Genomic DNA, 16,474 nt, shown 5'->3' on the forward strand with positions numbered 1-16,474 from the left:
TTTGTATTTAATTTTTTCTGGGCCCTCTCACAATATATTTGTTGTTCTGTACATATTTTAAAGCCAAACAGAACCCAGCAAAGCCGAAAGAGCTTGAACTTGTGTAATAATGGGTAAAGGAGTGGTTAATGGGCATCGAAAACACATAAAGAAAGGCTGAAACAACTGCTCCGTATCACCTATCTTCAACTACATGACGTTCTTTACTTTGTATCGATTCTGAAGGGACAATATGATGCTAACGCTGATAACTTATCCTACTTGAACGAAAACACTAAGAAACATGAGGAATAGTGCCAAAAGCAAGACTGCAAAAGGCACAGTAACTTCTACTTATGAGCGAAACTCCAGGCAAACATCTTCAAGAAAGTTCTAAATGTAGAGCCACGACTGTGGAGTAATGAATATTACCACACGGTTGTTATCGCCGAAGATATATCAAACTCCGAGGCGAAGCCGAGGTGTTATGATAACTTCGATGGCGATAACAACCGTGTGGTAATTTTTTTAAATCAACACCTGTTGCGATTATTTACAAATTGAACTGTTTTAAAGCAGTTCAAAATCGTAACATTTTTAATTGGTTTTCCATTTTTATTTTTGTGGACAATTACATTTTCAAAGGTAAGTGATAATTCTTCGGATCTGTTCTTCGTTTCGTCCTCATGCCTCCCCCACACACACATACACACACGCACGCATACACGTTCGCACGCGCACACACACACGCACAAACACACACACAAACGCACCACGCACACACACCACACACGCTCACATCACACACACCACACTCCACCCACACACACCACACCCACAGCACACATACACACACACCGTACACACGCACCCACACAGACACTTACACACACAAACACCCACACACACACACGCACAAACACACCACACACATCACACACACCACACCCACACCACCTACACACCACACACACACACACACACACCGCACACACACCACCCACACCACAAACACAACACACTTCACGCACAGCACACAGATTTTTTAGACTACAAGTTTATCAAACTGTTTCCATCATTAGACTACGAGTTTATCACCACTCTTTTATCGCCACTGTTTACTTAGTAACAGTGGCGATAAAAGAGTGTCATAAACTTGTAGTCTAATGCTGAAGTGTGTTTCCAGTGTCGATCGGGCATTAATATTTATTACACTTCAGTTTATTTAACTGCTATTATCGCAACAGGTGTTGATTAAAAAGAGTTTCAGCGATATATGCTGGAAACTGATTGTTGAACGCTACAATGTCAGAAAGCTTGTACATCGCTAATAATATGCATCTGTTAAAACTGTAATGAACTTGAAAATCTTCTTATTCTGACGGCTTGAAACTGACACTAATAAACTGCACTGAGCGTTCCAAACCCGTGCGTCAACCCTAAATACATGTCTACTACTACATAGCGCTTAACTATGTAAGAAATGGCGCGTGTGTCTGAGAACGTAATATATATGCCCACTAAGCTGGAGAGGGGGGATAGATTGCTCCCTATATTCGGCTCCATTTATCGTTTTCAATCCACTGTTTAAATTATTGTCCTAGCAGCTTTGGAAGTTTCTATCTATTTGCTGTCACTCCCATGGTTAGTTGGGCTTGCAATAGCTGATCTTTCGATATTTTTTACATGGCAACATAGTGTGTAACAACACATAATTTGTATGTGGTATTAAAAAAAACTGTGCGGGGGTCGGAGCCAAAAGTTTGATCAACAATCCCGCGGCTCAACTTTCTTTCCATTGTTGTCCAACTTTCTGTCCATTCCAGAAATGTATGATCCTACAAACTATCTTGGTACCAATGCTGAACAGATGGGGACCGGGAATCGCTCCACATCACCTATCCGTAAGTAAATAGTGATCTGCTCTATCGACTGTTGTGATCGTCGCTTATTACAGCATGTAAATTTATGGAACAAGAATGATAGCATAGCGATTTTTTTTTATCTGAGGTCAGTAGATCTATCGTTGGCTGAAACCTGTCAAACTTCAGTAGTTGATAGGGTGTATGTTGTCACTATGGAAAAAGGTTAATCAACTTCCCCGAGACGGATTATCGAGATAAACTAATATAAGGCAGCGAAGTGTAGAAAATTTAGTATCTCACCGGCTCACTGATTCAACTCAAAGGAAAAATGGTAATAGGTGAGACCACAAATGCTGATAATGTGTCATTAGTTCATTTAAATGAAAACCGGGATTGTGGGAAGTTCCACTTGAAAACCGGGGTTGTGGGAAGGACATCGCTTCAAGGAAATTCCGCTTCAAGGAAGATAGATCGGATCTATTCTGTTTCCCCCCCCCCCCCAGCTTAGTGAGCATAAATCTTTTATGGCCCCCATGCGCACGTGCTATTTTGTTACATAGTAACGTGCTATATAACAACGTATAGGGTTCAGGGCGAAACAGAATATCCGATAGTTCACTCCGGTGGAAAGTCAACTGCGATAAGAATTTAAAAGACAGCATGTGGCTAAAAAGCGACAAGAAGACGAAAGACCGAATCGCTTAGAAGAGTTAGACTAGGAAATTGCTAAAATGTAGTCCAGATGCACAGTCAACGTCAGCGCATGAGACTAAAGAAAAGAGGATGGTTCTGGATGACGAAAGCAGACTCGGTGAAATTTCTAGGTCGGATACTAATAAATAATATTCTATACTGTGGCTTTTTAAATTTTGAATTTAAATTTAAGCACATTTTAAATTTGAATCTATTGCAGTTTTATATTGAGTTTTATAAGCCGTTAAACGAATAAAAATTTAATGTTTGTTAATTGCTCTGCTCGAACGAAGATTGAAGCAATTTTTATAAACATGTGTGTCTCTTTTGCACTATTTTTGCTCGACCGTTTTCTACTAAAATCACCCTGTTGCCAAAATAAAAGCGATTGTGAGCGATGAACATACATAACTCGTGTTCCGTAGAGGTTAATGTCCCCGACTCTCATCCCACAGGTTGCGGGTTCGAGCGCCTTTACAGCCAAAGATTCTGCGCCATAAAATTTCTTTAGCCGATGCCCCCTTTTAAATTGTTTGCCTCGCCAGTCATTCGAGAGCAATTCATCCGACGGTGGTCGTATTAGGTTTGCTAATAACTAAGTAATTTAGACACTTTTTCAGTGTGATCTAATGGTTAAATTCAACTTCTAAATAAAGGTGATGGATCCAGAGTCAATATAAACTTAGGAGCGACACGCGGAAGAGCTACCGAAATTGTAAGAGCTCAAATTTGGGACACTAGCTATAATATTTGTTCAGACCGAAAATGACCGTCAATGTACATCTTAAGATTCCACTCTGATCCTGAGACTAAAGCCGACAAGTTGCATAGTCACTCAGGAGGTAAAACAAGATTCGCCTCAAGTACAATAAATATGCTGGAAGTGTTTGGATTCCCAAGTGTTTGGATCTTTAGTTAAAAGGAGTTATTGAAATTGATAAGACTGTAGAGATAAAGAGCTTTTATGAAATATGCCTGTTCTCAATAAACTACAAAACCATATTACAAGTATCCAAGGTATAATGGTTTGGTTACATTTACATGGTGTAGGAATCATTCAGTGTTTCTTTTGTGGTAAGTAAGAGACGTTTCCAAACTTAGAAATGCTATCAAATGAGAGCTACAATTGAGTTAAGTCACTCAAATATTGTTGTGTTAGGTATGCCTCGATCACCAACAGCCTAACTCATAGTTTATTTAATCCATGTCACCTCAGAGACTGAGCAATCAGGAAATTGTTGGGCTGTGTGGACCAAGTCCAACACAGAGCTAGCTCAGACAATCTGACGGCCCAAGATAAGCGTTGTGACATCGATTTAAGTGTTAGTGATTGCGGAGAAATCGGGCAGCTCTGGAAAACAATAGGAAAACAATAGCTCGGGCAAACAATAGGAAATTGGAATTGAGAGTGTTGACGAGAGTTCCCGGTCAACTATAACTCCTATATGGGACAACTTGTAACCAGTCTAGCAACGGACCTGAAAATGGCAATATACCAGACAGTAATTGGTACGAACTCTACGACAAGTCAGGAAACTCAAAAGACCAAGTGCTGAGATTAAGAAAGTTAAACTATTGAAGTGGGATAGTCATTGCCTTAGCACGGGTTTTTGAGACTCCAGCTATCAATTGAGAGATGCAGATTAAGAATTAAGATCAAGTCTGTTCATAGTCTTGGTTTTCAAGCCGAGATCAACTGAACCAGGTAAGATCTTTCATTGACATTGAAACAGCACGTTTAGACTCCTTAGACAGACCCGTCCGCAATCACTAATAGCATCTCATAGAGAGCAACGGGTTTGTTGCAAACCGAATCGCTGAAATCAAGTGGATACATCAGGGGACTGACGAGAAGCGTCAGGCGATCAAAATCCCACGGGCATAAATAAGGTTTAGAGGGATGGATAGACAGAGTCAGCAAGGTTAAAGATGGTTAGTTTAGATTTACTCACATTGGTTTTCTGATATGGGGATATAGAGAAAGTTTACAGCTTCACCAAAGTAGTTGAAGGACATAAGTCATTTCTTCATTTTTCTAGCACCTCGAACAGCAATTTTGAAGTCTCATTCAACAACCAGACCAATTTTGAATTCAGTCATTTTTGAAGATTATCACTCAAGTTGTTTGACTTGTATAGATCTCACCGCTTTTTGGGCGAGCTTTTATAAATTTTGGGCACTGGTGCTATCCCTCTCTTGTTGGTCTGTAATAGATCGAGGTAGCTTCTGATGAAAATCGCAGTCATTCAAGAACGCACCATCTTCAATCTGGAATGATCGCTTTTGGCATCTCTTGCCTCTTATACAAAAGTCTCATGCTGTCAGGATGGCAGAACAGTCTTGTTTTGACCCAGCTCATAATTGTGGCATAAGGTTTTCTCATTTTCCCCATGGGGACAGTTATCAACGGCCGTACACAAAACCCGAACTGTTTAAAATGAATTTATTTCTTGAACATGATTTAATATATACAACTATTTAGATATATACATCATGACACAAGAGGACTTGTACGGAATCCTGCTGATTCTGTATTGCAACAAGCCCCATATTTAAATCAGAAACATTTCAACGTTTTTTCAATTTTACTTCATTTCAAACACATAATTTACTATCTCTTGGTTGTTAATAAGATAAGAATCCTTTAACTTATGGTATATATTTTTTAATTCATCACTTGTACTTTTATCTACGTTTCCAGGTAGAATATTCAATTCCCTAAGTTTATTTTACAGTTTAGCAGCACAATATTTGATAGAAAATTTCTCAAGTTTTCTCTTGCAGCAAGGTATATTGAGTAATCTTAGCTCGGATTGCCTCTTATTTCTCCTTTTTTTTATTATATTGAAACATCTCGGTACAATAACCCTCAGAATTGAAATTTCAAACAGATTTAAGAACGAATTTAAGTAGCTCGTAAATTTGTAGCTCGTAGACTGAGAGAAATCCATGTTTAAGAAACAAATCACTGCAACTGTCTGATTTTCGTCGGAAGGATATAAACTTTAATACTTTTTTCTGCAACATAAACAATGGTAGTAAAGAAGAGTAGCTGCAGCAACCATATACAACGCCATATTGAATAATGGGTATTACGTTGCTCGAATAATAGCTTATAAGTTTTGATCTAGGAGCAAAATGTCTCATTTTTGATACAGTTCCACATTGCTTGCTCAATTTTTTCTTATCATTCTCAATGTGGCTGATAAAGGAAAGTTTTGCATCTATTCTCAAACCAAGATATTTGCACATAGAGTGAGTTTGGACGACTTGATCATCAAAATGATATTCACTTGCATCTATTTTGGAACCAGCAACCAGCATTTTCATTAAAATTGTCTTTTCAAGATTAAGTACCAGTTATTTTGATTTCAGCCAGTTATTTATCTTCGCAAGTTCGAGACTAATTTCAGCACGGCTGTTTCCTAGGGATGTAATATTAGTGTCATCAACAAATAGCAGGACATTATGATTACATTTTTGAGGGAGATCGTTAATATAAATTAGAAAGAGTAGAGGACCCAGAATCGAACCTTGTGGTACCCCGGAGTGTGAAAGTTTTTTTAGCAATAGTTTACGATTTATAGTATCGAAAGCTTTCTTCAAGTCCAAAAAGAACGAATTTAAAGCGTTCTTTTTTCCAGAATGACGAATTGTTTCGTCGAGTTCTTAGAGTGCATCAATGGTGCTATGCTTGTCGCGAAAAGCAAATTGATAGCTGGAGAGAATTCCTAGTTTTTGGAGATAGCTGTATACTCTATTAAAAACGACTTTCTCTAAAATTTTTCAAATTACGAGTAGTGAAACTGGACGATAGTTGCTTTCCTCCAATTTTGAGCCAGCTTGATATAACGGAACGATCTTGGCTGTTTTCAAGCTATTTGAAAAAGTCCTAGCTCAATGACCGGCTAATCAAATTTGTAATTATGGTGGTTGGCATTGAGGATTTTACATTTTTGTTACTTATTAGGTCATCTCCAGAGGACGACTTATTTCGTAAACGTCGGTAAATGGTTTCAACCTCACGCTTTGTTGTTGGGAAAAAGAACATAGAGTGAACAAAATTTGGGATATCAACATCAGGTGTGGAAGTTAAATGATTACTAAGTTTTTTTTACCAACGTTCGCAAAGAAATTATTAAAGACATCTGCATTGTTTTGAACTGTCGGGAGCTTATAATTTTGTGTGCAAATGTTCAAAAGCGGGAGATAATTTAACGTTTTGGAGTTTTCGTGGATATGATTCAGAATTTTGTACGGTGTCCTCGCGTCGGCTTGGCATGCTTGGAACTTATTTTGATAGTACTGTTTTTTGATTTTTTGTATTCTTTTTCAAAAGTCAAGCGCCACGTTTTGAATTCTTGAAGCTTGGCTTGTTTTTCGCGATCTTTTCCACTTTTTATGTGCTTGGTTCCGTTTTGACCTGATTTTAGGTAAGAATTTTTTGAGCCATTTTGGCAGCAGATTTTTCTTGGGTGTGAAACTGCAGATTGGGGCAAATCTATCATTGACCTTAAGAAAAGTTTCATTAAAAGCATTGAAAGCTTCTGAGCAAGTTGTAGCACGCAGCATTTTTCCAGTACACTCCGACATTGCCATCCGGAGAGTTTCTACGTAGTTTTCTGCAGAGCTAGGATTTTTCAGGAAAGCTGTGTTTCGAAAGGTAGTTTTGTGTTTAAGTTCCCAAAATAGTCTGCATGTTAGAATAATTGGATTGTGGTCTAAAAAAATTTGATTATTTAAAATTTCAGTTTAACAGATTAATATTTTGGTACACGAAATGATCAAGACAAGTGGAACTGGTATCAGTTTCCCTGGTTGCTGATTTTGCAAAAACTTCATAACCGTTAGATGTTATACAATTCAGATAGTTTTCTGGCAGTGCATTCGCTTGTAATGTATCAATGTTAAAATCACCACAGATGATTAAAGGAAGAGAAGGTGATTGGTTGGTTGGCTTCCGGAAAAGAATTAAGATTATCAACAAATTTCATTTTGTTTTCCCTAGGTTTGTTATAAATCACCACAAGATTTAGGTTTGCCCCAAAGAATTCAATTTCAGCAAAGACAGAGTCTTCAAAGTTTATTGCTTTTTCATTCAGAATTTTGCATGCACTTGTGGTTTGAATCATTACCCCACATCCCTTGTATGTTCTACTCTTCTTGATATTGGATCTAAAACCCGGTAATTTGTATTGTTTTATCTCATCGTCGTCACACAACCAGGTTTCATTTAAGCAGACAATGTGAGGCAGCATATCTAAGCTTAAAATAAGTGATTCAAGATCTAGTAGGTGTTTTTTATTGATCTTTTATTGATCTTACATTGAGATGAAAAATTATCAAATCTTTCCTTTGGTGTTAATTTTTTTTCATTAAATACCGCTTCTTTCTTTTTACGTTTCACAAAAGGGCTGGTTCGTCCGTTCTGTATCTGGTTTTTGAGGTGGCTTGAAGCACTGTTGAATTTTGATTAAAGAATAATCGAAGAACAAACCACCTTCGAATAAATTTTTGATTCTGTACGTCTTTCCGTCCATCCACCCGTAGTGTATGACCCCATCACGTATGAATGATGACGAGATCCGTTTGTCACCTTTCATTAACTTGAAAAAGGTAAGCCTGGGTTTACTTGCATCTTCGTGTATTGTAGCATTGTAGAGAGAGGGACTTTCTTCTAATGCACGTTTTTTTAGGACTTCAATTTTTTTGGTGCGCCTAGTAAATTTTACAATGATTGTTCTGTTCTTGTATCGAGAAGGATGTTGATGAGCAATTGAGATACCGTAGCATCAATGTTAACATTTAGGTCAGCTGTTAAATCCAAGAACGCTTGCGCTGTTTGAGTATTAGTCTCAAGTGTTTCCATTTTTATCGAGTGTTTCAGAGAGTCCAGAAACTTTAACATTATCACGCCGATTGTACGTTTCTAGAAGCTCTGTTTGAGAGAGCATCTTAAGATCTGTCACGGTGTCCTCCGAGTTGCTGGCTGTTCCAATTTCAGCGATAAACTTGCAAGTTTTCCGTCAGTTTTGCGCTGGATATCAGTGGTCATCTCCTGAAATTTTGGAAACTATCATTTTCTCGCTGGTTTGTACCAGCATTGTTTCCAGTTCTGCAATCCTCTCATTACTCTTCGGCACACTGTTTTACTTTCTTCAACAAATTTTTGAAACTTCTCTTTAAATATTTTGTTAATTTTCATCTTTAAGTCGGATTTAGTTTGTCTATGAGGGTAGGAAAATATCGTTGATTGCTTCTTTGATACCTTCTTGGATTGTATTTTGTAGCTCTTGCATCTCTTCCGCTTCTCCTGCTTGCTTCTTGCTTCTCTTCCGTTTCGTTCCAGTTCTTAACTTTTTGTGTTTTCAAAGTCTTCCAAACTGTTATTGTCGTCAAAGTAATGCCCGAAGTACCTTTTTCCTGCAACGAATTTTAAACCAAATTTGTTGAAACATTGTTGAGCTTCCGCATAGATGTTTTGGTTGGCCCATAGCAAAACTAGAAGGCCCATTGACACAAGAAAATACTGCTTTTGTCCATTTGATGCTTAGGAAGTCAATGAGGAGGTGGCGTTCCATGCTTATTTCTCAACTCGGTTCACAACCAGTGAAGTTCAAATACAACTAACCCATAGTATCCACGGAGGTCTATTTAAAGACAGTTTCCTCAATCTTGGACTGGCGTGGTAATGTAGCCATCATTTTTATCGATAGTTGAACATTTTTTTTGTAGGCAGTAAACGCTTTTAAGATCTTCAGGAAGGTGCTGGACAATGAGGATATAGAGAAGATATCCCAAAAAATATCTGGCAATTTAATCAGCCAGAAATTTGGAGTAATATTCTTACAATTTATTGACGCGACAAGAAGAGTAGCAACGCTGCAGGGATGAAAATGGGAGATTAATTTACCATAATGACCATCATATAGCTGACTAAGCAAAAGATGCAAGATAGCTGTCTGCGAGCGATCCCTATGACATGAGTTGGCTGATCGGTTTTTTCTAAGCTCTACACTTTTTGGGAATCTGTTCCTTCAGCAGTCTGTTAAACAATGAGCTCGAAACTCTTTCAGGCAAAATAGAGTAAACAGATGAGGGCGGTAAAATGTCAGCTTTATTCACCTCTTTGCTCGCGTTACTTTGAATGTATTTTGAGGTTGTTAGTTTTTAAACGGGAGTGTGATTTGCCAGTTCTGTGGCCTCTTTTCTTGTAATTCACTAAAATTTCATCGGTTGTGACGTGAATTGGCATCAGAAAGTGTCGCAAAGTAGTGCTCTCTAAAAGAAACAGAATGCAACGTTGAGCAATAGGCAACGCTAAGCTTGAACACGAAGCGCGATCAAGCAGAACCTTGAACTTGGGAAGGTGTCACTTTTAAAACCGCGAGGACCGTGTATTAAATCTTTCGTTCTGTTCTAGGATATATATGGTTATGTGCTGAGGAGTTACGTATACGCCTCATTCTATAAATTGTACCTCATTATGTAGCATTTGATACTTTTTTCGGAGGCAATTTTTGTTTCAATACATAGTTCCAGGTTAATTTTGTCAGCTCTTCTTTTAGGGACTCTTCGTGAACTGGCAGAGAGTGACCCGTACAGTGTCCAGCAGCAGCCGTACGGACATGACACAAACCGAATACCCGAGTCAGAGACAATACAATATCAGTATAGAAATGAAGACACATATCCTCATCAGCTACAGCAGCAAGTGGATGAGTCAAATTTCCAGTCAGTGTACATGGGAGCATCCGTTTATGGCTCTGTGGGTCAATATACTGACGTCGTAAGTCAATCGAATCTGATATACTAGTTTCAGTTTCAGTTTTTTGTTGCTGCGGGCTGCGAAACAAATTTTGATTTTTTTTTTTTGACGTTGAGTGCAATCGCCTCCCCGCTGATGCCCGAAGAAGTCATTTTAAAAAATGAAAAACTGTGTAATAGCTGCCCTCATCTTCTCGGCTGGCTATTATTGCGCTCCTATTTTTACATTACAAGAATTGGATTTTATTGGGGCTGTGTCTTTTTTTGTATGATGTTTTCACATATTCAAAAAGGGATAAACAGGTAAGGCCCAGTGGTCATTAAGTTTCATTAGAGGCCCTTAGCTGGCGTTAGTAGTCTTTCAAGTGCTTAGAGTGGTGCAGCTGTTGGGAAGGCCTTAAGTCAAGGTTAAAAGGTCATTTTTAGGAGCTTTCGAGACCGAAATGGTGCTTCTTTTTTGTCCTTTTTCGAGTTTTCGTTTAGTCTTAATTTTACATTTGTCAAAGTTGATAAAGGTTGTTTGCAAGATATAATTACTTTAGGTGAAAATTTTATGAGCAATATATTTCGGTACGAAAAATGATAACTAATTTTTGCAATTTTTTTCCAGTTTTTTTAGATATTTTGTCATCTGTTTTTTCCAGCCTCGGGAACCATAAAACCTCCTCTAGGGTCTGATAATAGGTAACTGCATTTTTTGGAAATAATTGTCATCCTTAGTTTTTCGATCTTTTTAAGCTAATGAAACTTTTTAAGGCTTGAAATTGGGTTAGTAGATACTCTGGAGACAAGTGAAATGGTTCTGAAGAATTTGTCTCAAATTTTAGCAACATTTTCATTGAAATTTGCAATTGTTCTCAAATTTCTTAATTTTTTTTGTCATTTTCTAAGTTTATCAATTTTCGGGCAATGATTATCATTTTCTAAGTTTTCGGGCAATGATTTTTTTTAATTCTTGCATATGGGTTACTGGACACATTCAAGAGACCAGAAAGTGGCTTCGAACATTTTAATATTGCAAAATTAAGAAATTCTCATTTTTTGCAATTTTGAATTTTTAAGTGTTTGTTTTAGTTCTTATTTTTTTTCTATTTTAATTGGCCAATTAACCTCTTCGAAGACTGTGAATGGGTTAGTTGGTATATCTAAATGGATCAAATTTTGCCTTCAGATTGTTTTATTATGTTCTCATTTTTTTCTAGTTTTTTTTGGCTGGCATTGTTCAATTGATCTGCTGATCAGGTGCAGTAGTTCTTGTTTTTCATTCAATTCTCTGGATTGTGTTTCAGGACTTGCCTTGCTATCTTTTATTTCGTCGAATAAAATTTTTGTTTCGCTTTAGCTCATTTTGCCGCTTTTTTCGACATTTTACATGTAGTTTTTTCACTTCATCAAGCCAGTTTTATTCTTCGCTCATTCTGCCCAAAGGGCTCTTAAACAGCAAAGCAATCTAAAATGAATGGAGTCAAAATCAAAATTAGGGATAGGACGGAGTAAACCCATAAAGCCCAATTTTAAATGCCCGCTACTTGAAAATTGTTCTTATAAGTCTTAGCATCTCTAATGGCTTATTTTTTTATACTAGCCCTTGTATCCTCTCGTCAAGTAACAAGACTATGTCTAATAACGAAAAGAAATCAAAATAGTTTGCACTTTCTTACATTTTTTCCATTATTTTTCTGTACTTTCAATCCCAATCGGGGTTATGGGAATTAATGGCGGCTATTATCTGAATTTTCCGGTAATTTGCCGGGAATGCTTTCAAATGATGGCAACTATCCCTTGGTTAAGAAATTACTTAATCCTGCTATAATAATATAATAAGTAATTCTTATATTTTTAAAGTGGAATGGGGTTGAAATTGATTTTGCAGCGTTTTCTCTGTGAAAACTGTTAATTTTTTGTCGTTTCTAAATTTTTATAATTCACTTTTTCAAATATTCAGTGAAAGTAATATTGAGTTATGCAAATTTTCAAACGCATTTTTTTTCTAAGAAAACAAATGTATTTTCAAATTTTTTTTTCTTTCGATCTCCACAAATCTCTGAAGGTCTGACAATTTTGTGCGGACACCTGGTATCTTGACGTGCACTCTGGAGTCTTCGTATTCCAGCGTTTCTGAGTTTGTGAGTTGGGGTTGGCTGTTCGAGTTTCATCGTTTTTTGCTGTTCAACGTACATTGATGATTTTTCTAAGTATCGTTATTATTACATATTGTTTCGAAGAATTCGCACAACTCAATTTCATGTCTGGATATTGCTTACTTAAATGATGTCAATGTCTTCTTTGGTTCGGTTATATTTAGGAAGCTGACTAGTTTTGCCCCTAAAGAGTAACGGTTTGGGTTTTAATAAGCTTTTTCTTGTTTTTATTTTTGTTTTATTTTGGTACTTTGGAAACTACGGAAAAGTCACAATTAGCGCTCATTTTAAAATTCAAATAAAATTGAACAGCAATCAATGCTTGTTTCTTTTTCAAGGAAGCTCCGATAATCGGACGTGTTTCATATTGCCTCCGTCTATTTTGTATTTTCTGCATCCGTTTATTTTGACCAGGTTTCAATAACTCGAAAACACACCGACACTCTGCTAACTACTACTGAGAGCAACAACAACTGAATTGCATGCTGGTAGTCATTTTGTAGTATTTAAATAACTTTTGTCGTCCGTGACAAGCTCACTCGCTCGATAATTGGCTTCTGAAAATTAAATTGAGGAATCATACACGACAGGAAATCCCAAGTTCTCAAATGCAACACTCTATTTTCAGCATGGTTCTGTTCTTTCAGAAAAATTGATGGTTTTCAGATCGTATCAAGAATACGATATTTGATTCCATGAATGACTGAAATAGGTGTCACTTTTTACGATTCGAAGGGGAGTATTGGTAGTATTCTAGTGTTTTTTATGACTCGAAGAGGAGTATTGGTAATCTACAGTTTTTTGTTGCTCCAAATCTCCTCCTTTCCCCCAAATCCCCTCAAGCTACCTACTCCCCAAACATCTATCCTTCACCAAACTACTCCTTCCCCCCGTCCCCAACTCTCACTGCTCCCCCTACCCACCCTAACCCCCAACAACCCACAGCCCAGCACCCACCAACAACCCCCCGCCCCCGCTCATCATCACCCCAAGCTAATCAATTGTGTCTGCATCTTTTTAACAATTTCTATAGTTTTATTGGGCAACTAATTTCTGGTTTTTGGTATTCCATTTTTTCTTGGATTATTCTGATTGAGGTAAGCTCAGTCAAGAGTCTAAATTAAACGACTCATCGAGTCGTATCCTGTATTCTACTGGTTATTTTCTGGCTGAAGCATTTTTGCTCACAACTTTTTGAACACTGACTTCTGTTTTGGAACCTTGATTTGTTTATTAATTGCTCTCGAACGAATTTGAAGCATTTGTTTATTTTAAACGTGTCTTGCAAAATTTTTCTCGACCGTTTTGTTCTAAAACATTCGATTTAATTTCTCGAGTCACGCTTGACTTTGATTTTCGCGTGCCCTGAATTGCTCTTATTCAGAAATTAAGTCTTCTAAAAAGAAATACGATTGTAAGATAGCTATCTCAGGGCGCTGGTATCCGAGTGGTTAATAATTTAATCTAGTACGCCGGTGGTTGGGGGCTCCAACCCGTCCTCGGTCGGAAAAATTTGCGCCCATGAAAAATTATCTAGGCTACAATCCCTCAGACACACACGAAACACACACCCCCACCACCTACCTAACCCCAACCCATCTACCTACCCACCTTCCTACCACCAAACTTGACTTTTAACGGTAGCTTACCTTCTAATGTACAGAAAATTAGGAATATTCATGATCAAAATGTCAGGTTGAGAAATTTTGACCTCATAACATTCACTCCTCCATACTCAAACTACTACCCTTCCTATCCAACCCCTCTCTACCCACCAACCCTCCTTCACAACGCATCTACCTACCCCCTATATACACCCCTTGTCTAAACTGCCCCCCTCTTAACCTACTTAACCCGTGACCCCGCTCCCCGGTTTACTTAACCGTCACCACCCAACCCCCGTCTCAGCTGCGCACCCCTCACTGCTACCTGCCCCTTTTACTAACTACGAGTTGTCTCCGTTTTTATAAACCTTTACCTTTTGTATAATTTTTTTGGGCAATTAAGATTTGATTTTAGTTTTCTTTTTCTCATGGATATTCCGTATTTAAGTTATGTTAGTTTAGTTTATATTGCATGGTTCTTTGAGTCGTTTCTGGTATGCTACAGGCTATGTTTTTCTCTTCTCTGTTTCAATCTTGATTCCAGATATTCTAGATGGTAAATTGTGGAGATGTTCGGTTTAATTGCTCTTGAACGAAGTTCGTAGCAATTATTGTAAACGGTCTTTTATGCAAATTCTTTGCTTGACCATTTTGCGCTTTTCTTCTGGAACATTCTTTGACTTCTCCAGTGACTTTTTCAAGCTTTCGTTCTTCATCATTGAGTGATCTCTATTGCTCTCACTCCGAAGTAAAGCTTGTTGCTAATATATAATCTATTGCAGTATAGCAAAAATTAGTGAATCATTGCGCAGTGGTTAGTGCGGGTGGTTCTGGATCGGGAGGTCAGTGGTTCAAATCCCGTTGTGGGCAGTGTTTTTGCACCCGTAAGGAAAAACTGGATCTATTGGATCTATTCTGTCCCTCCCCCCCCCCCCCAGCTTAGTGAGCATAAATTTTTTGACTCTAGGCGAACGTGCTATTTTCTTACATAGTAACGTGCTATATAACAACATATAATTTGTAACTTGGGGTAATAAAAAAACAAGGGGAGGAGGCAGAACAGAATAGATCTGAAAAATTGATTTAGACTACAGACCTTGAATTAAATTGCCTCGCCTGTTGTTCAAGAGCAATTTTTCCGACATTTGTCGGTTTATGTTTTTTTTTTCAACCGAAGTTTAAAAACAAAATTGTTTTGTTCTAAGGTGAACTTTGAGTTTTATTTAAGCAGTTGAGTTTAGCTGCTATATTTGGTACAATGTTAAAATTTGAAAGGGGCAAAAGTTTTTGAGGTTGCTAAACGTTTGGGATAATGATTTTTCCAACACGGTTGTTATCGCCACAAAGAAGTTATCAAGCTCCGAGGCGAAGCCGAGGTGTTATGATAACTTCGAGGACGATAACAACCGTGTGGTAATTTTTCAGTCGAGTACTTTTGCGAGCGTTTCAAAATTAAACACAGTCAAAATTAGTAACTCTTTTTTGAGAAAAAATTCCGTGCGTATTTTTCCATGGTTGTGTAAACTCTGGAATAAATGGCTCGAAACGGCAACTGATGAAACAGTTTTGAAAGTATCTTCGGATAGAATTTTTGATACTTTTCCAGGAGCCACAAATATGAGAGAGAATTTACAGTCGTTGATTGTCCTATTTAAGTAAATTGATATTCTTCTGGTGGAATCAGTAGGTACGTGGCGTGAAACAGATATCTAGTTGTCGATCGGAAGGAGGTGCTAATAAATGTTTCTTGAACTTCAGAATGATCCAAATTCTCTTGTCAACAGAGTGGACCAGTCAATGGATCAGCTCATCATTGATGCGCAATACATGTACACATCTGGGACCCCGGAAGGAGATGATGGCTATTCTAATCCAGTTCAAGACCCAACTGCAACAGAAGAAGCACGATCAGTCACTCCTGTTAATGAAATGTCAACCAACACCTCTCAATCTGCAGTCAATCAATCCTCTTTTGAGAACACCTACACATATCCTGGTTCTCAATTTGACAATGCTGCCCAATTTGGACTTTCTCTCAATCAGGCATTTGGTAATTCTCGAACAAGAGAATTAAGTTCCGCCACATCCACCATTACAAGTTCAAGAAGTCAGGTTAGATAATAGTTTTCAACAAATTTCCAAGCTGACATTTGGAACTCATTTAAATGTTGTCCTGCTTAACGTGGCCATAGCTATTTGTTCTTTATACCTGTTCAGACTTAACGTGGCACTAGGAACTAGGTTGAATTTATTCAAATCAATTGTGCTCTCTTATCTTTCATTCAATGGAATATTGTTCATAAATTTTGTCGGCTAAATGGTTATGACATATATAAGATCAACGATATGTTTAAAGAAAACTTATAAACATATTTTTGAGGAAGTTAAATGAAAGTATTCAATTGAATTGAATGTGGGGGGGGGG

At 37.7% G+C, this 16,474-nt stretch overlaps 1 protein-coding gene across 1 annotated transcript in view; it reads left to right on the forward strand.

The window, feature by feature from the left end:
• The window catches only part of LOC142358656 (trafficking protein particle complex subunit 12-like), a 190,526-nt gene that overhangs the window by 124,912 nt on the left and 49,140 nt on the right, over nucleotides 1–16,474 (forward strand). Inside the window, exons 2-4 of the mRNA XM_075410140.1 lie at nucleotides 1,804–1,883; nucleotides 10,106–10,326; nucleotides 15,808–16,161. Of these exons, the coding sequence (XP_075266255.1) occupies nucleotides 1,808–1,883; nucleotides 10,106–10,326; nucleotides 15,808–16,161 (651 nt within the window). The 5' untranslated portion in view covers nucleotides 1,804–1,807. The remainder of the gene's footprint in view (nucleotides 1–1,803; nucleotides 1,884–10,105; nucleotides 10,327–15,807; nucleotides 16,162–16,474) is intronic.

Source organism: Convolutriloba macropyga, chromosome 2, assembly GCF_964194025.1.
Source record: "Convolutriloba macropyga chromosome 2, txConMacr16.3, whole genome shotgun sequence".
Classification (NCBI taxonomy): domain Eukaryota; kingdom Metazoa; phylum Xenacoelomorpha; order Acoela; family Convolutidae; genus Convolutriloba; species Convolutriloba macropyga.